Raw genomic sequence first — 27,895 nt, 5'->3', positions numbered from 1 at the left:
GATGCCGGTGGAATCGATATACTCTATCCTCTACTAGACCCCTAGCATATAAAGTTCTAGCGGAATCGATGAAACCTCCTCTGATGTACGTCATATAAGTGTTAAACGGGTCACTATTATGGGTGCGTTAAATTTGAATTCAACGATATATAATTGTATACAAAATATGATTCTTAGTAGAGACAGTCTGTTAGCGTATATCACCAAGTATATTTTGTGATGTTTTTTTTTTGGTTTTAAAATCATAGTATAAATTGATAATATCTTAAAAGAATAATATCATTGCATATAGTAAAATTCATAATAATATTATTTATGTACAAGTTACAAGTTATTTTTTATGTTTAAGTTCCAGTAATGTTTCTAAATTGCAACAAGACTAGCTGACTGGCAAACGTTATTTTGAGAGTGATTCAGATAAATTGGCCTCACTCGTAATGCCCTACAGTCGGCCTACACTCAGCGTCTTAGCATATTAGCTGTGCTCTATCTATGGAACAATGTAGGTTGTCAATTAACGAAAATCGTTACAAGTAGTGCCGTGCTAACTATCAGTGGTGTCTTAGGGAAATTTTATTTGGCACCCTTAATCATAGGCGAACATCGGGGGGGGGAACTTTAGGGTTTTTTTTGCCGCTCTTTAAAATATTGCTATTTTTGCCACCCAGGACACTTGCCCTAATTGCCCCCTCCCACGGCTCTAGTTACAAAAGTAAAATAAGAGAATTCTGAATACGGTTTTTTTAAATATTTAGATTTAGAGCAATGTTTTAAGCAAAGCGGGCGATATTGTCCCTTTGGGGTCAATAGAACTATCCAGGGCAATTGAAGTTATAATCCCGATTGCAAGGGAATTGTATTATAAAAGTGGGCGCAGTGGCGCATTTAAACATTTAGCGCCCTGGGGCAACATTTTACTAGCGCCCCCCCTCCTCAAGAAATACACATTTAATATTTTTGTAGATAATAAATATAAATATATTTAAAATAATTATTAATATACTAGAACAAACAATATTTAAAAATGTACTTATACTTTTCGTCGTGCATGGTCTTGAGCAAATTCTTGAATAATATCGTCGTAGCTTATTGCTGTAGTAACATCAGATTCTATATTCATGATTGCTAATGCAGTGAGCCTTTCTTCGCCTATGTTTGACCTTAAATATGATTTTATTCGTTTTAAGGCTGAAAATGACCTCTCAGTTGAGCAGTTACTAACTGGAGTGCATAGTAACATTCTTAAAGCAATATCTATATAAGGGAAAATATCCTTCAAATTATTTTTTCTTATAAACACTAACATATCTTGAATACTTTGAGGAGGATTAGAAATAGTTTTCAAATAGCTGCTAAAATGAATACATTCATTAGGAAATGAAGTTCCCAAATCTGTATTATATTCATTTCTTAACAGCTCAGCAGATACCCTTATGTCTGCAGCTGTCATTTTAGTAATTTTAAAAAAAAAATAATAATTTTTTAAAAGGTTGTTATATGCAATTTTTCTTCTCAACAATTCTGACTTCAATTGGTCTAAAATAACAAAATAGGTATTGATTTTAAAATTAGTTACAATACTTTCCATTGAACTGTCATCACTAAATTTTTTAATTTTTTTTTGTCGCTTTTCAGTATTTCTAAAGTTCATAATTCCACATTTTTCAATAGCATTTCTTTTAAAATTTTCATAATCTTTATCTGTACGAATATCACCAACATAATTAATTAATGATTGATAAAGCTCAACAACAACACTTAAATCAATATTTACACTTTGAAGTTTTTTGCTAACTGTATTAAACCTATGTAATATGTCTCCCCAAAAAATTGACAAGAAAAATGTTTCTAATGATTTAAGTATTTTGAGTATACCATTTGCTTCACATCGAATAGCTGGTTTTTCTTTTTCATTTTCTCCAATCTTAATTAAAGCATTTTCAATAGATGACCAATTTTTATTTAATGAATAACATGCATCATCTCTTGCAGACCACCTTGTATCTGATAATCTCTTGATTGAAGAATTTAAAATCTGCCATCGGTAAGTTGATGCTGAAAAGAATGTGTACAAGTTTTGAAGAAAGTTAAAAAAATGAATAGCTTCATTACAACAGCTGGCAGCATTTTGTCCCACTAAATTTAATGAATGAGCCGAGCAGGGAACAAACTTGGCCAATGGATTTATCAGTTTTATTCTAGCTTGTAATCCAGAGTAACTACCAGACATGTTACTCGCATTGTCATATGACTGCCCTCTTAAATAGTTAAGATTCAAATTGTACTTATTCAGAATTGTTATCACTGCTTCAGCCATATCTTCTGATTTATGTCCAACATTATTCATAAAACATAAAAAACGCTCAAATACATTACCACTCTCATCAACAAATCGTACAACTAAAGAAAGTTGATCAGTGTGGGTAATATCTGGCGTTGAATCAACACTAATTGAAAAATATCGTGAAGTATTGACATCTTGAATAATAGTATTTTCTACTTTTTTAGACATTAATAAAATAAATTGCTCATAAATATAATATGATAAATATGAAGTATGACCTTTACCGGGATTACCATTTTTGGAAATATGGTTTGATATAAAAGGGTCAAATTCAGCTAATAACTCAAGTGCCATCATAAAATTTCCATTACGTGGACATCCAATTTTTGAAGTATGTCCTCTGAATGCTAAACCTCTTGATGCCAATGTTTTAACAATTGCCACAACTCTTTTTAAAACATTGATCCAATACATACGTTCATTTTCAATTTGTTGTATTATTTGTTGATCAATTCTTTGATGTGTTTGTCCTCGATTTTTCATTGCTAGAATATTTGAACGATGTTTTAAAGAATTTTCATGTTGTGATATGAGCTCTTCAGCTCTTTTCCAGTTTGAAAATCCTTTTGAAGCAAATGAAGATGAATTTATGTTGCCAAACAACAAGCATGGGATACAGTAAATTACACCCTTACTTTCTGAGTATGCAATGAAATTACGTTTAATTGAATCACCATTAGGTAGTCTTGTATTCCAATAGTTTTTATTGCAAAATCTTAAAATTAAATTAAAATAAGGTTAAGTTATTAAAATTATCTTATCATTAGTTACTAAAACTTAAATTTGTACCTATAGTAGGTTTTGGTAGTTTTTTTGTGAAGTTTTGTATATGCTCGTTTAGACTTGGTAAAATTTAAATCATTTAAATCTTGAGAAAATCCATTAATACAAATATATTCTATAGTGAACTCGTTTATTTTCCATAAAGCAGGATCACATCTATGAAAAATAACAACTATTATATATTATATTGTAATTGATTTATTTTAATCTATAAATACTAAAATTAAGTGACTGGTATGTAAAAAATTATGAAAACACTACAAACACTGAACATGGTTATTTTAAAACAAAACTAATAATTATGTAATTTTCATTTAATCACTTAATTCCTTTTTAACTATTTTAATACACCTACCAAATTAAAACACATAAATATTAGAATAGTATTTGTATTGAATAGTGTTTATTTATATTAAAATATTAGTAAATAATTTAGGTATCTTACAAGTAATTATTAAAATATTAACATAAAATAATTTACCGAGGAATATCAGTAGGCTCAAACAAAACATCAGCAGTTTCATTATTCTTAGATGACAATATATCAGTATTTATCTCAGAAATACTATCTATTAAATAATAAAATACAATTATTTAATTGCAAATATAAAATAGTTACATTTTTAATTTACTTTCTGTCTTAATATAACCACTACTTTTTGTAAGTTTGTGTTGTTCAGAACTGTTTACATTTGAATAATCTGGGTATATTTGTATTTGTGTATCTTGATTTAACATCTCTAGTTTATCATCTGTATCTATTAAATAATAAAATACCACTATTTAATTGCAATAATAAAATAATTACATTTTTTATTTACATTCTGTCACAATATTTCCACTACTTGTCATAGGATTGTGCTGTTCAGAACTGTTTATATTTGAATAATCTGGGTTCATTTGTATTTGTGTATCTTGGTTTAACATATCTAGTTCATCATCTGTATCTATTAAATAATAAAATACAATTATTTAATTGCAAATATAAGATAGTTACATTTTTAATTTTACTTTCTGTCTCAATATAACCACTACTTTTTGTAGGTTTGTACTGTTCAGAACTGTTTACATTTGAATAATCTGGGTTCATTTGTATTTGTGTACCTTGGTTTAACATCTCCAGTTTATCATCTGTATCTATTAAACATAAAAAAGAATTATTTAATTTCAAACATAAAATAAATATAATTTTAATTTAATTTCTGTCTCAATATTTCCATCATTTTTTGTAGCCATGCTGTACAGAACTGCTTACATTTGAATAATTCAGGTTTATATTTATTTTTGTAGGTAGGTTTAACTTTAACATATCTAATTCATCAAGTTTCAATTATTATTCAAATTTATTATAAAATTCAAAATATAAGTTTCAAAGTAAACCAGCTTTTATTAACTAATTATAACTTCAACTAGTTAATAAATACAAAAATTTGATCACTAAAAATGTCAATAGTTATAAGAGACAATTATCAGATAGGTAGTCTATACTAGGTATAATATAATGGTCCTATATTAATATAAAAAGCGAGTTTGGTATTTTTTTAAAACAGGTAGGTACTTTAAATAATTAAATACAAAATAAGAAATTTGAAAATTGAAACACTGAATTGTTATTTGTTTTTATACTTCAATAAAAACAAAAACAAAAACAACTTACTTGAATTATTCGATGGCTTGAACATACTATCTAATTTTCTACAATTCTTAATTAATGCATCGTGTTTTAATTTTTTAATTTTTGCTTGCTTTCTATATCCTGAACCACTAAGCTTTTTTTTAGCTTCCATATTGAAAATCCGCGTATAATCTATTACAGAATATAGTAATATAAATATAATTTATAATACTCAATCGAGTACAGTGCATAGAACCATATATAAACTATAAATTTATAACATTGTACTTACCAAATTCCAGTAATTTATAGAAGGTATACTGGAATACTGAATACTAATTTTGAAAGTAGAACGAATTATAAACAATAAACAATAAAGATTAAATCAAATATTAACATTAAGCGTCTAATGACCGTATGGTTAACTTATTACACAAGACGCTGTCAGAAGACAATTAAACACGCGAGTCACTATAGCTAATATTGACAAAAATAACGTTCGGCGGTCGGCGATAAGGAAAATAATATTTTGATGTGGATATTATGTTATTTTTAACTCGTATTAGCTAATAACATGTTATTTCCGCCACAGATGATATATATTATAATATATAAATAAATCATTGATATTTATATCTATGATTGTCACAATCCCGTGCCGCTCATAGACCTGTATGAAAACCGTTTATAATCATAGACCTTATGAGTTATAAGTAAAATGTCTATTTTTAATTTATAATCTTTATTTGTATTTTGTATAATAATATTATATCAAATTAAATAGAAAGATTTTAATTATATGTAGTGGTAAACTATAAAAATTTTCCCGCCCCCTAGAATTTGGCGCCCGGGGCACTTGCCCCAGTTGCCCCCCCTTAAATGCGCCACTGAGTGGGCGGTGGCTGTTTCAATATGAATTTTCTATCAGCAATCGCATTATCGTAACGTTGTACCTACGTAGTTATATTATATTTTTAGAATAATGCAGATTACTATCAACGCACATCAGGTGCATTAATATCATTAGGATAATATAGAATAACATTTTTATTTATTATTTATATACTAGTTTATTAATAATATTACACATACCTATACAATAAATTAATTTGAAATTTGTTTTTTTTTTTTTGGACAAATGTTTAGAAACCAAATAAGTATAGTAATAAGCGATAATTTTCACTTATAAATACGGTAATAATTTCTCTTAAAAACGTCTTCCATTCCAACGCGTGAATCAAAATATTCAAAAAATCTTACGTTTGTATGGAGTTATGTTTTTATTTAGAAAACTAATATCTGTTATTAAAAGTTATAGAAAGTACGGAAAGTCTTAAGACTTAAATAAATTAAAGTCAAATGTGATTTTCAGAAAAGGGGAAACATTAGTACTTATATAGGTACCTACCTACTATATTATTTATTAATATGAAAAACTACATGCTACATCAACTTTCATGATGTTATTATTCACAATAATATGTTATGGAATGTATATGTGCTTATACTTTGAACATAATACGATCAGCCAGAAAAATATACTTGAAGTTTAGTCCTAATTATTATATGTTATTATTATTACAGGTAATAGTAACCACTTTTATGCAATACGTATTATGTTTATTAATGTTAATATGTCATTATACTTACATAATATATATGTCTAATATGTTATAGTAGGTATACAAATTATATACGCAGCACAATGGCGAACATAATAGAGAGGTTCTATATACTGTTCCAGATGTTGGTGAATCACTTTATATATACAGTGTGTCAGTATACGATGCACATACCGCCGGTATCTACATTTTACAGCATACTTGTATTTTGTATACACGCAGTACATGCACAGTATATACAAATATAATATAATATTTTATAAAACCGTCTTTGTGCCATGGATTATTTCTGCTAAAGTCTCACGTGCTCGAGTATATAAATATATATTATAATATATATATTATTACACGCACACGCACATAAATATAGCAAAAACGCGTCGGCAGTTTCGTCATTAAGAAAAGCCGATGAAGGTAGGTATATATATGGTTTATGCAGGTATTTTACCGCACCGCAGTCTGAAAAGAAATGCGCAGTGTATGTACATACGTATTATAATAATAACCATGTATATGTATCATTTATGTTCGGATTCGTTCTCTGCAAACGAGACCCCATTATATTCGGTTATGCTAAAAGTAAGTATGTAAGTCGTATACATACATTCACGCACGGGCGCGTTCTATATACACACATGGTATTATTATATTATATACAAAAAAATAACTGAAGAAAACAATTTCTCTCTTATTTCAAGAGAAACAACACGGAAATAATACCCAAAAGATTGGCATGAACCTTGCGACAAATTGGAAAATACGCACCCGAAACTGTATACGGTGTATACATACATATACATACGTTATTCATACATACCAACTTACTGACTTGCGAGTATAAATGTAAGTATATATAAAAATGTTCGATATTTTGGATGACGAAGAAAAAGAGGGGTGACGAGAGGACGTATAAAAATCTAGCTGATCATAACGATTCGTGTATGAAAATAATATAATATTATTTAGAAAACTGCAAAAATTCATTCTGATTTTAATATTATTGTAATATTTTTATAGTACTTGGTAAACCTTTGGAGTTTTATGTTTAATATGTAGGTGTTTAATAAATTATTAATACATAACATAGTAAAGTCATAGGCGTATATACTCTTTTGGGTTGCGTCTGAAATGCATTTTGAATGTTTGCGCTGAAATATTTTTAAATTCAGATCACGAACAACTATGGATTTTTGTTGTACTAAAATCTTTTTTGAAGGCAGTTTGAAGATTTATATTGTATATAAATTATACACAATAAATATATATATTCATAGTATATAATATAACATATTCAACAAAGTCATAAAACAAACTTAATGTTGTAAAAATAAATATTCTGTAGTCATATAAAAGTTTGGTATAATATGTGCATCTATATATACTTGTATAAAATATGTAATAAAACGCATAATATTGTGATATCGACCGATACGTTTATATAATGAAGATGAATACGAATGTCATCTGTTTTAATAAAAGAAATATCTTTAAGAAATATATTATATAATAATATCCTGTGAAAATAGCTTACTCAGAATTATTACGTAAGTCATCAGTCATCAGAAATATAATGTATAGGCATATTATACAAACCATATATATTTTGTTACATAATACATAATATGTCACAGGGTTTTGTTATTTATGATTGTTATAAGTAAAATTACGATTTTGAAATGAATGATTAGGTGCACAGTACTATAAAATCTTAAAAAAAGTTTCTCCTATCTGTATACCTTTACATATTATGTAACTTGTTAAGGCTAAGTAGGATGATTTACCAGGCATGCTCACCCTATTTTTCATTTAATTATTATTTTATTTAAATTCAAATATGTAAATCCTCAGAATTATAATACTGTTCATCTGTGTTCTGTTTTCTGCTGCAAATAATTTCAACATCGTAGTAGTAAAATAATAAAATTAAACATTTTATTAGTATTACACTGTTTGAGATTCTTAAGTTTTGAAATAATTTTTAATATAAAATATAAATTATACACAGAGAGGGGACAGAGAGATTTTCTAGAATAATTAAAAAACAATTAAATGTTGATCTCTTGTACAGAAATAACACAAAAAAAAATGTATAAAATAAATTTATTCATATTTCTCTCATTGTAACAGTATGGAACTCTAAATAATGATGCATAGTAAGTATATTCGTTTTGATATCAAAAGTGTATTTAGAAAAACTTTCAAGAAGGGGGGGGGGGTAATTTTTCTTTTGCAGGGCCGTTAAAACAACCCTTCTAGTATCCCATTCTATTATAATATTATAAATATGAAGACTAATGACTCATTTGTAATGAGTATGATCCCATGTCTTTACAATTAGAGCATTACAGAATATATTCAATAAACTCATTGATAGTAATAGTCCTATAAGTCCTTTAAACAATTTTACTAATGAGATTGAAATATATAAATATATGTATCTATAAACAATTTTTTTTTACAGAATTCCTCTTTTCCAAAAAGTATTTAGAGTAGGTAATATACAAAAAAATAGATGTGTCTATTTCAATACAATCTTAGCTGTGCTCAGAATTAAAAATAAGGATGTATGGGTTGATTAAAAAAAAAACTATGAGTTATTCGAGAAGTGTCTACACACTGTACGATTTGTATCCTGTAATTGTAATAATTAAATTTGAGTTTTAAATTTCATTAACTTATCTTTGTAAAAAACTTATATCATGCAATATATTAACTGATTTGTATTAGTTTTATTTCCTTTATTTTACTTTGAAATACCACCACTAGGAGGCCTTTCTATTTTTTTTCTTGTCATTTTTATTAGTACCTAATATTATTTATCAATTAAGATTTATGATTATTGTTTAACTCATGTAACACATAGATTAAATAGCAAATTTAATAAAAAAAAGGTACAAATTGAATTTAAAAACAAGTTTTAATTCCTTAGTTTTATTTAATTACATTTAATGTTTCTGTCGATATTGTTTGATTATATTTTATTATTTATTATTTCAATACTATTATTAATTATTGCTTTTATTACTAAATAAAGCCGAATAGTAATTTGGGATTAAATGAAAAAAAATAAAGATGTACTTTATAAATGCAAACAATTAACAAAGTGGGTTTAACATATTACATTTCATTCGGATTTATATGACTTGTCGAGTTTTTGAAATTTCGCAACCTAACTTGGAGTTAAATAATGCCATGTATACATAAAGGCATATATTCAACTATAAATAATAATATTATGACATATGACAATAGAGAGTAATATAATTATATAATTTATGTTTTATATAATAGGTAGTAACCCATTATACTGAGCCAACATATAACTATTTACAATTTAAATTGGCCGTAAAGGTTTGTAAGTTAAATTGGTTAGCAGTTGCCAGTTACCACCAATCAGTACTTATAAGTTGTACCAAGGAATTAATTTATTATAGATAAAACATAAGTAAAAATATATGTGTTTTTGAAATAAAAAACAAATCGAGGATGCATAGGTACGAATAATAAACGTTTATCTTAGCTTAGACCAATATTTACAATTATTACAACATTATAAATGGAAACATTTTTTAAACAAATTTACATTAATATAATAATATATAAATATGTTAACAAAGAAATGATTAATAATTCTATGAAAAATAATTAATTACACATTATCAATTACAGTGATGTAATATCTAGCGAATACAAATTAGTTGTTATAATCAGATAATCAATAGAATATACCTACTGTTAATTAATTATTTAGGGATGAGTCACTAGAGCTTGTTGCCTGACTATAATACAATTAGTCAATTATCAACAGTAATTTTCAACACAATAAACGTTTTAAACATATTGTAGGTGTCTTAAATTTATTAAAGCATTTACTAAATGTCATATCATATATTAAGCATAATATAAGATATATTGTAATATATATATATATATATTAAACCTTTTAGTATTTGGTATGTTTTTAACCACCGCCGTCCATCGGTATTTAGAAATATGAAATATGTATAAGATAGAAATGAAAAATCAACTTTTATTATATAGGAATGTAATGATAATTTATTATAATATATAAACTATAATATCTAAGAGCATGTCATGTGATTTTAAAATTAAAACCGGAGAAGTTGCTTTGTTGTAAGATTGTGATACCTATAAATAGTATAAACATTTGTGTAAATATTTAAAAAAAAAAAAGGAAAGTAGATGATTACCATTCTGCTGTATATTAAGCTAAGAAATTTTATATTGTTGTTTACGTACATTTGGAAAATCAAAAGATCTCAAACTTAATTTCAATAATAAATAAATTACTCATTGTATACGAAGAGAAACGATTCTGAAGGTCTAACTTTTTAGTAAACAGGGTTATCCAATTATTATTTTAATAACAATGTTAATTTATTAATAAATAAAATGTTAACAAATTTTTTAAATTATTTTTTGTTTTTCACATGTCAAAATAAGTACTGAGAATTTTTAATTTTTACTTGCAATTTTGACGAAATTTATTAAAATTCTAATTAAAATGCATATAAAAAAGGTAGGTTGATATTTTTTTTCCGAAAATGTTGTATTTATTATTTTATTAGTATTTAATTAAGAAATAATATATATTTATTCATATTATATATTAACTTATACAATTCAAACTTAAGTAACATATTTATTTGTAAATACCATAAAACAGTCAGTAAAAATAGATTCACATTATCTATAAATAGATAATGCTTTAAAATAAATTTAAAAAAAATAGAAAAATTTAATAATTTTTATGAATTTCTATCTAAAAAATAACTTACTAATTTTTGCGAATTATATGAATTTTGTCTAAATTCTAATTTATATAAATAAAAAAAAAATACTGTAGCTATATATTTTTGGTATTTTTTAATTGAGAAATTAACAAGTTATGAGCAACTTTAAATACAATTTAAAAAAACTTTTAATTTACTTTTATCTATAAATAACTCGAAAATGAATAAATTATTTTTAAAATTTTATTTTAAATATAAAACATAATATTTTAAATATTTGGTCAAAATTTCAAGTATTTTTGGTTATTTTTTTTTGATTATAATAAAAACAAAATCGATTTTGTCTAAAATTAGATTTTTATAAATTTTTTCTTAATTTTTGTTTGTTTTTCCTGACTATAAAAATAAATACTAAGATTGTTTAAATTTTACCTGTTTAAAGTAAAAACTAGATTCAATTTGATCCAAGATCACTCCCTTTTTTAAAATCGAATTATCTTATTGGCAAATTATTATGTACTCATCCACAAAAACACACATCATTATAAAATCAATAAATTTCGGGAGAGAATCTAATATAAACGTTATGCGGTAACTGACGCCATATTTAAATTATATTTTTAAGTATAATAAATTAATATATATATAAATAAAATAGTTAAAAAGATGGAAAAATCAAAAACATGATGAATATGAATTGCGAAGGAATAAAAAAATGCATTAATAATTCGATGAGTGATAGTCGATAAAGATAAAATCAATTATCCTTCTATGTAATCATTTTTAATTTTATATAGAATAAAAAAAATAAAAATTTTAGTCATTAAGTATGATTATAATTAAAAAAAAAATAAATATAATTTAATTAAATGGTACGTCAAAAAAATAATATTTGAAAAAAGAAATTAAAATGTTAACAATTTCAAAACAAATTTTTATATTAATCTATTATATTTCTTGGTATTTTATTAAATATTTCAATGCTAGTTTTCTATTTGTAGTTACTACTATACTGTTTATCTGCTATGCAATTCAAATATATAATTGCCAATGTTTATTACCCACTTAATTTATTTTGAAAAAGTTTATACTTTTACGTGAAACGGAACACCTGAAAATTATATATACGAATATATAAAAAAAAAATCATACTATGTACATATTAAAATCACCCACTTGTTATTTTAGTATAAATATTTATCCTATATATCAATATTATGATATAAAAAGAATATATTACATGATAAATATTATTTAATTGATTAAAAAATGTATATTGCAGACTCATTTAAAATAATTACTCTGAATATTATTACATATTATATATTGCATGTTTTTTTATTTTGCAATCGTTTGTTGGATTTATAAAGTTTTAAATTATAGTAACTCTACGCAAAACATTGCGTGTTGCGTGAGGATGCACAGAAGAATAGATTTTTTCGCGGCGTTTTATTCGCTGGACAGAATATACTTTACTGTCCTCATTCTTCGAGATACTGGAAAAATGAACTAACGACAGTGATGTAGCTAAATAGTCTATTTAAAACGCCGTGTAATTGTAATTATCTTAATATTTAAGTAATTCATTTAAAAGTATTACAAAATAAATTCATATATATAGTTGATATTCGGGGGAAATAGACTCAATGATGTTGGTAATGTCAGAACGAAAAACGAGAAAATTCTTGTTGAAAAGTGCCGGTTTAATAAGTGGGTCTTCAGAGAATCGGAAGAAACCAAATATATAAAAATCTAATGTAAATAGTTTAATGTGAGCTAATACATTTTGTAGAAGTGATGTTCAAAAAATAAAATAATGCTATTGATTAATTAAAAATGTAGTATACTTACTGAATGTATTATATTATACTCTATATGAATATAAGTGAATTTAATTGAAAAAAATAAAGTAATACTATTACTTTCAATAAAATCACGTTGTTATCAAGGATAAACTTTCAAAAGATGACAAAATAAAAAAATAGAATGCATTTTTAAATAATTATTAAGTATAAAGGTATGTGCTTTAGATATTGAAAGTCAAGGAAAGTAAACAAAATACGTAATATAAACAGAATAATAGGTGTAAGATGTGATTGATAAGGACTAATATAAGGAATGAAGATTTGATTGGATGAAAGATATCAATACGATAAAAGAAAGCTTAAGATTTGTGTTTACACGGTTTGTTTGAACTCTTGAGATTAATAAAGTTAATTAAATGAAACTAAGATTATCAGAAACATGTATTAGTTACGTGTATAAACATTTTTCAATTAACCTTTTATGTACTTGTGTAACAAATAGAGAAGAATCTTTATGGAATTAGAGTATTTTGTAACATACTTATAGGTAGGCCGCGAAAGTATAAATAATGGACTAATGTTGTTTTGAAGTCTTACATTTCCTATTTAATTATTACTCGTAGTATTCCATTTATTTTAAAATCAAAACAATTTTTAAATAAGTTTTGAAAATTAATTAGTAATTTTTGTTTGAGTTTTATGTTATTTTTTATTGGTTTCGTAATCACGTGGTTTATAAATTAAGTGCATTAATAGTTTATATTTAATAGAATAGAGCTAATATACTTTAAACGTTGCATGTATAGCTAGGTCTAATAATATGGATTTGTAATTGCTATTTATTATTTATAATATACAATTATACAAATATGAATAGTATTTGTATATACATGATAAAATTATTAGTTTTATTATATTTGCTGTTACCGCATTTATCTTATAAAATTTTTCTAATAAATTCTAAGAGCTGATTTTGTAATAAAAACTCAATTTTTATATATTTATTCTCCGTTTAATATTAAAATAAAAAAATATATTAGCTTGGATTATATCTTTTAATAATTTTTGTTTGATTTATATTGCTTTTTAAATATGAGCAAATGAAATAATTTTAAGAAAATCTTTTTTATTTTCAAAAATTATACTCTCATACTCCGAACGTTAGTATTTTTACTATTTTATTTTTATTTATTGTTTCATTGTTAATATATTAAGATATATTATGTATTTAGGAAATTTTTTAATATTTATTATATTATACCATTATTATGTTGTTTTTAATCAATAATAAATATTTTAATATGATTTGAAAAATATGCAAGGAATATATTAAATAAAATATATAATGATAGCATGTTGATAAAGTCTTAAATTATATAATAATCTAAATATAATTTTAAAATTTGTATACGTCGGGTACTAAAAATTTGTTACTAAATGGAATGCATTGATGATTGAAGTAAATTGTATACATCTGAAATTCTAAACATATTGGAATAAAAATATATCACATGAACGTGATTTAAAATTTTTTATTTATTTTGTAAAAACGACATTTGCCTCGTTATACCTTATATGTTTAGAATATAAAATAGTGACGTGAAAATTGTAATTTGATGCAATGAAATATTTACATAAAAACATTTTTGAATTGAAACAATGTATCACGTTTGTTGATAATTTAATCTCAATTCTTTTATTTATACGAATCGCTTATGCAAGTTTATAGTATATTTTTATAATCTTAACCGAGTGCTTTCAAAATAATATTTATATTAATGGTAAAACAATATAAAATTATTAAAAATATTTAAATCACAGTGACTCAACAATATTTGTCTTAAGAAAATAATTATTGTTGAAGAGAAGAATATAAATAATCATTTTTATTATATATTTTTTCATTGATTATACAATGATGTATGTTTATCGTCTGGAATAATAAAAGAAAAAAAATAAGGAAAAACTGGAATTTTCACGTAAATTAAATTTTTAACAAAATCGCTCTGTTCATATTCTAATATGATATAACATATAAATATACCGTATATCCACGGAAGCAGGGTACACTTTATCTTTAATTACCCTGTAAATATTATTCAATTCTGTTTGTGGGATGTTAAACTAGACTAGAGGTTAGCAACATTTTGAGACAGCAGAGCCAAAAGTTACAATTTACATAATTTCCCAGTTTTTAAAGAACTTACCTGCACAGGCCATCGTAATCAACTAAATTTAATATTTTTAAAAACAACAAAAATATAATGTAAAATAATACATACATTTTTTTTATTTACTAAAATATTTTTATTTAATTTTTTTGAAAATAAAATAATTATTTTTGCGTATGGACTTATGAGAGCCGCAACTGAAGTCGCGAACCGCGAATTGTCGACTCCTGAACTAGACTAATGGATCATAACTTTTTATGACTTACAATTTGTTTAACTTTAGTATTTTGTATCACATTTTCAAGAATTTTGATCAAGTGAATAATTATTTTTGACATTTATAGAATAATAGCTCAAAAAGAGTCAAAATATTTTGAAAATTATACCATGTATAAAAAGTGATAAGATGATATTATTAAGTTTCTAAAAAACAAAAAATTGTTTGAGATAAAATAGTTATTATACAAGTGATATCCAATCTTAAAAATTTTAATTTCTAACGTTCATAAAAAATAATTTGATTTTCTTGTAGGATTTTATTAATATAGGTTAAACAATTTATAAAAAATCTTTTACTGACATTTCAAATTTTAGTTATAAATAAGAGTTTTTTTGAATTTTTAACTACAAAATGATTTGTAATTTTTGAAATGTTGACGAATTTTATCAAAATACTAAATTTAAATGAAATATTGTGACTATAAATTTTCGATATTTTTTTAATTATTTACAACTTATAAGAAATCTTGTATTGAATTTTTATTGGTATTTATAAAAAACATTAAAAACACACACAAAAATAAAATAATAAAGTTTTTAATTATTTACAAATAACACAAATATAAATTGAAAATTTTAAGTTTTTAAACGGTTATTTGTTTTTGAATTTTAAACAGAAAATCAGATATAGGTACCGCAAAAACCTGGGTTAGAGCTGGATATAACGTACAAAAACTCGCAATATCTGTCTTTTTTGTAGTTATTTTTAGATTATTATGCAGCTAATAATTATGGTATAATAAGAATAATTATCATCCTAATGATGGCATAATATGGTACAATCACATATTATATGCTCGTGTTGAATTAATTACGTTTTAATAACATCTTTATATTATTTATAAAATTAGGTAAGTACCTAAGTAAAATGTTTTGTTTATTTAAACACATAAATTATAAGAACTTGGGAAAATGTGGAAAATTGCAAAAATTGTAATATAACATTAAATGTGTAACTTTAGTATAATTTTACCATATAGATTTAATTTATCATGCTGCAGAAAAAAAATGAAATATCAATAAAATATAGTTTCATTTGTGAGTTATGACTGTTATGAGTAAACGTGAAGTTTAATTGAGAGCAAATAAAATAAATTATTAAAAGTTGTTACTGTTGCTATCAAATGAATGACCTGTGCATATAATGCGTGATGGCAGTATACGAATATGTATACATTATTTAACAAAAGTATCGTATGATGGTTACCCCATCCCGGCTTAGTGTATACAGCTGGTGGCTGACCTTATAGCTATTACTTATTCCATTAAACTATAATTGAAATTACATAGGTAGGTAGTCTCGCCACTCAATAACTTTTGTGGTAGTGTTTTGTATTTACTTCTCGTCTTCTATCTTATTTATTTATTATTAAGCCTCCATTAATGTACTCGGTACAATTATACCGTATACATGATATACTATGTATGATTATGATAGAGCACAGCAGTGAATCAGTTGGCTCTGTAATTCGTTACGTCATGACGAAATGGATATTGAGCGCGCTGACTATATATTAGTACCTTCGGACTAATATTTGACAAAAAATAATGAATATTACGATTTTTTATTTTATTAACCTTATAATATTGTATATCATATGCATATATAAATAATTATCGTATAAAAAGGGGGTGGGGTGATCGAGTCTTTGAGCTTGAAACATTTTTAATATACAAGCTATAGTTCACAATAATCTTGAGTATATTTTCGTGGCTAATTGAAACGATTTCATTAGCCATTGCCGACTAACTTCATTAAAATATACTGAGAAATTTATGTTTAAAATACTGCTTATTTATTAAAATAATATTTGTTTTGTAATAAAATACGATAATACAAATGTAATAGTACTTAGTACTCGTATTTTAATATCGGTACCTACTATTGAATATCAATATAATATTGCATAGAAAGAGTGGTAACCCTTTTAGTTGGTACCCTTCATTGGTTACTGAAATACACTACGTCCTGGATAGAAGTAGCCGGAGAAGCTTTTGGTGGTAAAAAGTCCTTAGTCCAAAGTCTAGGTTGGCATCTATTATAAAAAAAAAATTAATAAAATAACTCTCAATATAATATATTTAAGTAAAATATATTAAGTACCTACCTACCTACTACAGTAAATTCCCGTTAAAACGAATACCAATACAACGAAAAATCCCGTTATAACGAAAGTCATAGAAGTCCCCTGCCGAAAAACAGGGCTTATAAAGAGCTTATTCAAATTTTCGTTATAACGAAGAAAAATTCGGTCCCCAGGAGTTCGTTGTAACGGGATTTTACTGTATATTGAGAGCTTATTTGAATATTTCAGGAAACTTATATAAAAAAAATAGAAAACTATATAATTTTATAAAACAACTTCTTCAATGTAGAAAACATAAACATTTAGAGCTAATTTTATTTTGAGTGGAGCAAAGTAAAAAAAAAATTACATCACTTTCAGTATTGTACGTACATGTTTATTATTTGTCGGATATCATTATATAGAATTATAAATATCTCAATAGTCTGGTGTTAGAATATAAAGCCGCAGTAATTCCTATTTAATACTTGTAGTAAGAGGCAATTAAAAGGAGATAGCGGCGAGCAACAGTAATAACCGCTATTACTAATATTAGAGAATTTTGCAGCAGTTCTAACGACGATACGAATATATCATCTTGATGTAGTAGCTTGAGGATAGTTTATAAGTACTGACTTTTTATTGTGTTCGAGAGGAAAATTTCATGATGGGATACTGGAGGTCCATCAGTCACTGAACCAATTTAAGAGTTGTAAAAAATAAAACCTATATAATATACAGACCAGGGTCTAGGAGTCATCAAATAGCAGTTAGTGGACGACTTTAAGAGAAAAAAAATTAATTTTTAAAATAACTATTATTGATAGTAAAGTACGTAAATGAGTTTTTATAAGTTTAATTAAATTTTTTCTCTTTATTTTCTTAAGATAAACAAATGCATTAAATTTTAATAGCCCGAAAACTTCTTAAATTCATAGTGACTCTTTAAAAATATTAATTGGTAATCAATAATTATTGCTATAATAATAGACAGGAACTGTTTATAAGAAAAACCATAAATGAAGATTTTATTTAAGTAGTATTACTTTCTGACAAGATTCACGGAATTATGACGCAGTAATTTGCGCATCTTGACGGTGAAGCGTGCATATTATTTAGTAGGGTTGTACCTATTGTTGTTATTTATTTATATAAGTGTCACAATTGCTCAATCCTTAGGAATTCCGTACCGATATTAACGAGCCTAGATGACTTGAGGTGTATAGTAAAATACCTATCTAATAGTGTTATAGTATAGAACAACCTCTACCATAATATAATAACGCAGGTCTATTAGGAGCGCTATCCGTAACGCGTCCTCGCGTGTACAATTTATAATACATTATATTATTATTCATTGTATAGGTAAATGTCCGATTGCCTGGCTATAGTTATCTTAAGAATGTTTCACTCATTAAATATACGCACGCGTAAGCCATAAAGTTGCCTATAAGTTATAGTAAACGATGTATATTTATGTTCTAATAGGAACGCAAATGTTTTAATATGTCAGTTAATGTAATCAGAGTTCCCCTTGTATTTTTTTCTAAGTCAAGCATTGTAGTGTAATAAGCTCATAATTAGTAATAACAATGAACTTAATGATTGAAAATGTATAAAAATGTTTGTCTCTCGAATAATTTTGAATGGCATATAATAAATATGTAAATCTATACACAGAATACCTTCAATTTGTGCACGATTATGGAATAATTATTACATTTACAACTAATATTCGAGAACGTATTAATATTATGTAAATCGATGAGTAATGCCTAAACTATGTAAATATATATATAACATTATATATACATATATTATATGTATATTACTACAGCGTACAAAATATATACCTATTACCTACGCATAAATATGATATAAATCATGCGATACAAGACCATTATCTATATGATATTATGTCATATATGTATAATACACATATACACACATATATATATATATATATATATATTATACACACATGAATATGTTTCACTTAAAATATCTGTGTGGTAAACGTTATTCAATGATTTATAACTTATACACGTTTTGTACCTATGTACAATATGATCATTTTTTAAGTAGGTAAATATTAATTTCCTTGAAAATTATTTAATTTCATTGTTTGAAGTTATAAAATACATATTATAAAAAAACAAGCATTTAATTATATTATATATTATAAATCACTAATCAGAATATATTTTTGAGAACTTCGAAACGGGTGGAAATAAATAGATCTGTCAAACTATATTACTAAGTAACTACATTTTATGGTATATTTATACTTATTGGCTATTGCTATTATAGTAATTTATTTTACAAGCCATTAGGTATTACTGTATTACTAATACGGTAAGTTGAATTAATTTTAGCCGAAAATGTTGTATTTGTTAAATTAGTAATATTTACTTATTATAATATGTAGTAGGTTTATGTATATTAATATTATATTTTATCATTTTTTATTAACACTTAAGTCGATATCATCTTATCGTAGGATATGAAGTGATAGGTTCATGGTAGAAAATGATAATAAGTATAAATTTATCTAAATGTTTTGTAAATGCCATTATGTATATAAAATATAATAATAAAACTGCGAAAGTTACTAATATAAGGAATGAAGATTTGAAAATCGCTCTTCTCCGTTTAAATATCTAATTTCGTCATAATTTGAGCTTAAAATGTTTCTACCTACCAAAACAATTGTGTTTAAATATTTTTTAAAGTTTTTAATTTCAGTATGAATTACTTAGAATAAATTTATAATTTTTTTTTTTATATTTAAAGTATGCTTTCATTAAAAAAAGGAAACTTAAAAGTCATATTATAAATTTTGTGTTAAAAAAATAAAGTTTTTTAAAATTATTGTTTTGTTATGATTTTAATTATTTATGTAAAAAATTTCAAAACAAATATTCTCTTATTTAGAAAATTAGTGTTTTCTGTTGATTTAATCATTCAGTATACTTGCCGTAATGTAATTTATACTTTCTGTCCGTTCGTAATGTTCGTATAGCTATTAGCTACCTATAATTTGTACATATTTTATATCACATTATTAAAACGAACGCGTGGATAATACGTATTATTGTGCGTACATTAAATAAATTAATATTATACTTCTCGGCTATTTATAATATTTATATCATTATGTTATACGAAGGCTCATTTTGTCATACGGAGGCAATCGACAGTTCCCGCGCGTGCACGATGGTATGCAGTACAGAAAATATGATACCTAATAGGTAATTTATAATATCGTCTCCACGTGCACATTTATATGATTTCACTAAATTCGATTTTACAGCACATTTTCCGAATGTATGTGTGTGTATGTATAATGTACGTAAGTATGAACAGTGTGTTGTTACTTGTTTACATAGGTCATGCGAAGAGATCCCACGGTGTATCTATACCTATATGATATTAACGATTTTCTCGTATCGTTGCCTGACGTATGCTGTATATTATAATATATTATTATTATAAATCTACCGAAAACTGCAGAAACTGGAGATAATATATGATCCCACGAAACGTGTCGAAAAGTATTATGTGTAGGTAGGTACATTATATTATTTATTTATTATTCCAATAATCTATGATATTGTATGACAGCTTAAATCGATGCGATGTTCGAAAATTTGCAACATTATATAATTATAACATTCGTATATAAAATATATAGACCCATTAGACCCGTTTTTTGCTGATGTGGGGAATGGGGATAAATATATAATCGTTTTTAAAAATATTTAAAATGTTGCTTAAATACCTATATTTACCTATACAGTATATTGTGATGGGCAATTTTTCTATCGTGGTTATTTTTTTTATTATTGTAAAGAGATTATGTGTCAAGGGCGTATTTGAGTTGAGACCGTGGGGTGGACGAAATTAATTTTTCTTCTATACAAACTAAAAATAATTTACAGTTGATTATTTAAATAGGCATACAATTCTTATTATGTTTAGTATGATATCATTACGATTTACGATATTTATAAAACGGAAATTTTTGTTAAATTATTAATTAATGTATTATATAGCAAAAATATACAAGCTATAGGGGCAGGTCCGTAGCTAAATCAAATTTTCAGGTGGGGCAAAGCAAATTTTTGAGGGGCATTATATATAAAGATTAAAGACAATATCAAAAAAAATATTTTTAGAAGGGACAACGATTGAGTTTAGGGGAGCAACGCCTTCTTGCCCCTCGTGGCTACGGACCTGGTTGGGTGGCCTCTTCGTCCCCCTCAAATAAACCCTTGTTATGTGTCATAGATCGTGTATAAAACAAAAACGAAGAAACTACAATTATCATTTAGGAATTTGATATCAACTGTTATATTGACAAAGCTGGGCAAGTTTGTCATTTTTTTTTAACTAGTTGATGTAATAATGTTAAATTACGTTCATATAAAAATTAACTAGGTAAGTCAGATTATAAGTTAATTACTGAAGTTTTACAAATTTCTGACTTAGTTAGTGGTGAAAATAATAACTTATGTTAAAATATAAATTAAAATTTGGTTATATTTTAATAAGATAAAAACATCAATTTAAAAACCAATTTGCTGTTTAATTGTAAAGTATTTCATTAAATGAATAATTAGGTTCTATTGGTTCTAACTAAATTTATATATTATAATTATAATAATATATAGCCGTGGTTAAAAGCGTGCATTACAAGAAATATAAGAGTTTGTTAGGAAATAATATTAAAAGAAATAGACCAATTTATTATTAAATAAATACTAAATACTAATTATTAATTAGTAGTTTTATATTTTACTGACCAATGAGATTTTTATTGAAAAAACTCTTTAAAAATAACTAGTTTTTTTAATGCATTAAATTAGATATTTTACACATAGAATTTAATTTATTAAAGTTATTATGAATTAAAATCAACTAATTAAGTGTGAAAGTTAATTTAAAAATAACTTAACGAAGTTTAAATTTTGTTTTCTAGTAAGTAATTTTTTAACTAGTTAGTATTCACTGTATCCAGTTTTAAGTGTTGATAAACATAACGAACAATAAAATATTATTTAATACAATGATTCAGAGACAGTATCTATTGAGGAATGTTTCTAAATAATACAATTTAATATAAAAAACATATTGTATAATCATATAAGTACACTTGGACTAAGAAATTTAAAATGAAACTATTCGAAATTAAATCAAGATCAACTTAAGTTTACTTCACTCAAAATAAAAAAAAATGTCTTTCACTAATTTTAAATAATAACCTCTAGCTAGACACTCAAAAAGTAGCCCATCAATATTATAATAGGTTTTACAACAAGTTTACTGATCGCAAAAATCTTCATATCTTTCAAACGTTTGTTCTAATAACTATTATAATATATTCAAGGAAATTTTGTTAGAAGGCTAAAAAGAAATTGGCAAAGTTACGCCTTAACAAATATAATATAATTAATAATTATGAAAAAAAAATATATTATATAGATATACCTCAGTGGTGTTATTAATGGGTGTGCTCCTTCTCTTATGTATTCATGATTTATTTATATTTGTTTATGTTATATAATTTTCCCAATCATGCATTATTCGTATATTTTGTAAATATTTTTTTAAATAATTTAATAAAGTATTTATAATGTGATAAGAATATAAATAAGGGATGGAGGACGAAAAAGTTTAAACAATTTTTCATTTTCCGATTTTCAGTAGGTATATAATATGTCTATAATATTGTAAATTATAATTCATCGAATGGCTGCATGCAGTGGCGCCGATCCTTTTTTTAAATGACTGGGGTAAACCCTGTTTGAGGGTACGACCTATCTGCTTACTGCATTAAATGCATTTTGCTTATCTGTTGTCTACTTTTTTGTATTTACTATTTAGTATTTATAAACTACAACTATATCAAAAAAAATTACTCACGACCCATTAAAAAGTTCTGGGGTACTTACCCCACTTGCCATACGTGATCGGCGCCGCTGGCTGCATGCTTGCATTTAAACCTCATTTTATTATTTTAGAATAAATGTTGTGTAAATATAAATCTACCTACTGTAAAATCAACACTATATATTTAATCGGGATAAATGGTGACACACAGGGGACTTACATATTTTAGTAATATCTAGTATTTATTAATTGTATTTCATTTTTTAAATCTTAATTGACTTGAAATTAGTAAATGCAAACAGAATGTACATTGTACAATAATTGTATAAAGAAATTATAACAAGAATAATCGCTAATTATGATTATGTTTCGAAAATAACATTCTTTATGTATTATTAAGTCTAGAAGTTATATCATGTTCGGTCAATTATAATTTTAATTATAAAATGCTATTCATATTAATAGCTAATTAATAATAAGTAATAACTACAGCAAGTAATCTAATACGAATTAATACCATTAATTTGTTGCATATTTTAATTTATATTAAAAATAATAATATACTATACTGAATTGGCAACCGGGCAACACTGTTATTTGTTATCATGTCATTTCGTTATTATCACAAGCATTTGCTGCCCAATCGACTGCCGACTTGTCAATATACTTATCTTCGGTGTAAACAATATTCAATTGATATATTATGTTTTATGATTTTTTTAATATTTTACATTATAATTTATAATACCGATGAATTAAAATTGTTTTAAATTACATTACTATTATGTGAATTTACCGACGGGAGTCGGGAAATCGATTATTACCGGTTGTATTAGTGCGTAGTGTCGGTTGTAGATGAGGTAGGTGGGTTGTCTGTGTATACCAGGCTCATACACTGCCTTACCGATGGAGGATCCGATAGATCCAACCGCATTCAGCGACATCAAGAGACCTGATCAAGTTGTGACTATGGCTACCACGGACAATTTGAAGTTTGGAGTGCTTATTGGGCTTGTTGAGGTGGGCCAGGTCACCAACAAGGAGGTGGTGAACACCGTACTTCACCTGGTAAGCCAATTAGTCTCTATTGTCTTTTGGTACTAATGATAATTATTTGTCTTGTCTTGACTCTATTTACTGTCAATAAATGTACATATTGTTGTACATACCTGTTTGGAATTTTTTCTAACTCCCAAGTCTTATGTTTTAATATATTTGACTATATAAGAAGTGTTTTTTATGGCTCATAATAGACTGTAACTATATTACAAAAATGGTTTTTAATGTTTTCATAAAAATATGAATGATGTTTACAACAATGTTTAGAATTTAGTGAATTTATATAACATTTTTCATGTTGGTAAATTAATTTTAGACATCTAGAAGTATGTATATTATATTATATGTATTATCAGAAGAGATATTTTATATTTATAATATACAATAGTATGTAGAATTTAAATGTTTTAAAAACATTTACCCTATCAATAGTTTAGATTATCTTGTGAGTTGTATTGTTTTTTTGTCAAAATTAATGAACTTTTTGTACTCAACTATTTTCTTCCTATTAAATGTCTATTAATTTTGTACATTTATTGATTGATTAATTTTATATTAGTATAAACATTTAAAGTAATTTTATTTTATTATCAAATCATTCTATCATTTTCTTTAAATATATTTTCATTTTTAGTTATAACTAGGGTCCGGATTTCATTGCAAAGTGCATCCTTTTTTGGTTGATCTTAGTCAATGCTTTCCAAGTAAATAACTCGCTTCATTTAACGGGTGCTTCAAAGCTAAAACTTTTATTTTGTATTTTATTATCATTATTGTGTCATTTTGTCGGTTTTAATACACTTTTGTTCAATATACTATACAAATTTAGCTTATTTAAAATATTATCTAAACATAAATTGTTTTCTTGATATTTAAGCTGTTTTTTTTTAATAGGTTTATCAGGTAAATGTATATGTTTAGATGTTTAGAATGAATAATATTGACCAAAGAGATATATGTATCAACATTACTGCCGCAATAAGTCAATTTTTCCAATTTCAGTTTTTTTAATGAAATACTAGTTATACCTTATTTACAATTACCAATTTGTATCAAAAAACTATAAGTCAATTTTGCGATAAATTCATTTTTTAAAGGAAATTTTTTCCAATTTTTCAAAGGTTTAGAGATTTTTTATGTTTTAAGGGTATTTAAATTTGGGCCCTAGTTATAACTTATGGTGTTAGATGTTAAATTAATGTAATTTTTAACTGATATATGTCTATTTCTATTCATTGGATAAACCATATTCATAAATATGTATATAGGTTTGATTACATAATTTATATTTTAATTTTTTTATTAAACATTTAGATTTTTTCTTATTAATATTTGAAATTAAATCATGATTTTGTGTTGAATATTTATTAGGTATAAATTATTATAAAAATGTAATACCTAATTCATTAGGATGGTAGGTTAAGTAGGCATGTATTTAATTCATTAGATCTCAATAGTAATTTACTTTGATATTTAGAACAACATTTTTATTATTTATTTATGCATAAACTAATGAACAAAAAAAATGTAAAAAGATTTCTTACAAAGAACAACTGAGAAAATAGAAAATTATCAAAATAATTTAGCCTTAACTAGTCAATGACTTAATGTTTAGATTACTTTGTTACACTTTGTAAGTCTTTATTAAATGCAAGAATAATAGTTAACTAAAACAAATCTATGGTTATTAATATTTTATCATCATATTTTTATTTTTGTTTCTATCAATGCTATACATTTTATAACCTGAGAGTAAAAGTGTTAAATTATAGTGAAATTATAGTATATTTTTTTATAGAATGTATACAATATTTACCTTAAATTAAAATAGAAGTCATCATTATGTCCCTTGCAATTATAAAAAAAGTTAATTTTATTTAATAAATTAGTACTTAAATTTATAAACATAAAGTTTGTATAAAATGAAATATTGTGTTACAAATTAAAGTAATATTATTTATATAACTTAATTATTTTCTAATGAGAATCTATTGAATTATGGTTATTCAAATGGTAAAAACATTCTCATTTTTGTATTATTTGCTACATTTACATTAAACATAATATTTGACTGAGTTAACTATATTATTCTTAATCTGTAATAAAATTGATTGTATATTCTATTAATTAGCAACAATTTATTAATTTTTTAATTTTGACTATAACTTTTTTTTAACTTAATGAAATATATTATTATTATTATATATATATATATTATATATTACATTTATTAGTTAGTGACATGAGTTAATTATTTAGTGATATATTATGTAGTTACACTATACTATACAATATACTATATATTTAAATTATATTGTTAATGTTTTAGTATAATAATCTTGGATTTATTTACGTACCTATTTTGTTTGACAGATGGCGTTAAGTTATTCAAAAGTTCAACAAAAATAATAATAATAATAACACAATTATATGTCATCTATGATAATATTCTATAGAATAGTACACTGTAATATTTTACATACACATATTCGAACTTTAAACCTAATTTTAATTTAAATAGTCCAAAAAAACTTACTAAAAATTACAATTAAAATTATAAAAGATCTATTTGGTATCTTTTTTAGAGAGTAATAATTAGTATGAAAATTAGATAAAGAATAACTTTGTCAAATTATTTGATTCATATTAGAATTTTCTGATGATTGAAATTAAATATACAAGTGATTTTGTGTTTATTGACACAATATTAGTAACGACTATGTCGTTTAAATGTTAAGCCGTAAATTTGTATCAAGACTATATTATAGTAATATCACGCAAAAATAATTGTCAACCTATTAGCGCCTATTAAATTATACATATTTTATAATATTATTTAATTTATTTTTGTTGACATAGTACGTACCTAAAATACAAAACGCTATAAATAAACAATACTAAATACATTTAGATATCAATGGAATATTTAAAAGTATTCGTTATAATAAAATACAATATAAATTAAAATTAGGTAGTCTATTTTAATATTTAGGTAATTTATTTAGGAAGATACTCTCACGTTCATCTACAGATTTAGTGATTTTATTCGAATATTAAAATTGTTTTTTTTTGAAACTATCAATATGTAGCTAATAATTATAAATAATAACCATCATTTTCTACTCAATAATTTCAATCAAAATAATTATTTCAAATTGTTAATAGTCGGTAGATAAAAATCGTAAAAAGTTTATTTCTAGTGGTTCCATGACATAACGACAACATTGCGTTTATAAAATTAAATTATCTGTATTGAAATATGAAATGAATATATGTTATATTACTCAGATATTTTGAATAATTGTTATTTAAATATAAATTCTAGACAAGAATTGGGTTTGATACTTTGGTTGTACAAATTCACGATATAATAAATTACACGCTAATTTTTGGCAAAAGAAAAATTATAGATATTTGAATTTTGACTGTAAAGGAGACTAATGATTATTACTAACGAAATGGCCATGTGCAAAAATTGGTATTTAAGAGTTTCGCAGTAATGACT

At 24.9% G+C, this 27,895-nt stretch overlaps 2 protein-coding genes across 3 annotated transcripts in view; one reads left to right on the top strand and one right to left on the bottom strand.

The window, feature by feature from the left end:
• Nucleotides 1-958: 958 nt before the first annotated feature.
• On the bottom strand, nucleotides 959-5,621 carry LOC132918321 (zinc finger MYM-type protein 1-like). 2 transcript variants are annotated; one of them, XM_060979500.1, is made up of 8 exons: nucleotides 5,035-5,621; nucleotides 4,785-4,934; nucleotides 4,139-4,264; nucleotides 3,949-4,074; nucleotides 3,760-3,885; nucleotides 3,609-3,696; nucleotides 3,134-3,283; nucleotides 959-3,059 (listed from the first exon to the last, which is right to left on the bottom strand). In XM_060979500.1, the coding sequence occupies exons 2-8, from the start codon at nucleotides 4,912-4,914 to the stop codon at nucleotides 1,031-1,033; spliced, it is 2,775 nt and encodes a 924-aa protein (XP_060835483.1). In that variant the 5' UTR covers nucleotides 4,915-4,934; nucleotides 5,035-5,621; the 3' UTR covers nucleotides 959-1,030. The 2 variants fall into 2 exon arrangements, with proteins under 2 accessions (XP_060835483.1, XP_060835482.1); XM_060979499.1 differs by having other exon boundaries at nucleotides 4,785-5,621.
• Nucleotides 5,622-23,992: 18,371 nt separating this feature from the next.
• The window catches only part of LOC132917474 (neurobeachin), a 225,672-nt gene continuing 221,769 nt past the window's right edge, over nucleotides 23,993-27,895 (top strand). The window contains exon 1 of the mRNA XM_060978226.1: nucleotides 23,993-24,399. Coding sequence (XP_060834209.1) covers nucleotides 24,238-24,399 — 162 coding nt within the window. The 5' untranslated portion in view covers nucleotides 23,993-24,237. The remainder of the gene's footprint in view (nucleotides 24,400-27,895) is intronic.

The sequence above is a fragment of the Rhopalosiphum padi genome, chromosome 1, assembly GCF_020882245.1.
Source record: "Rhopalosiphum padi isolate XX-2018 chromosome 1, ASM2088224v1, whole genome shotgun sequence".
Lineage (NCBI taxonomy): Eukaryota > Metazoa > Arthropoda > Insecta > Hemiptera > Aphididae > Rhopalosiphum > Rhopalosiphum padi.
This window is presented reverse-complemented; position numbering and strand designations above follow the sequence as displayed.

Excerpts from the sequence above, each read along its gene's own strand:
- LOC132918321 (XM_060979499.1), bottom strand. The coding sequence starts at position 4,914 with ATGGAAGCTAAAAAAAAGCTTAGTGGTTCAGGATATAGAAAGCAAGCA. Across the intron at positions 4,265-4,784 it reads CAAGCCATCGAATAATTCAA|ATACAGATGATAAACTGGAG; the intron begins GTAAGTTGTTTT and ends TATGTTTAATAG. Across the intron at positions 4,075-4,138 it reads TGGTTATATTGAGACAGAAA|ATACAGATGATGAACTAGAT; the intron begins GTAAAATTAAAA and ends ATTATTTAATAG.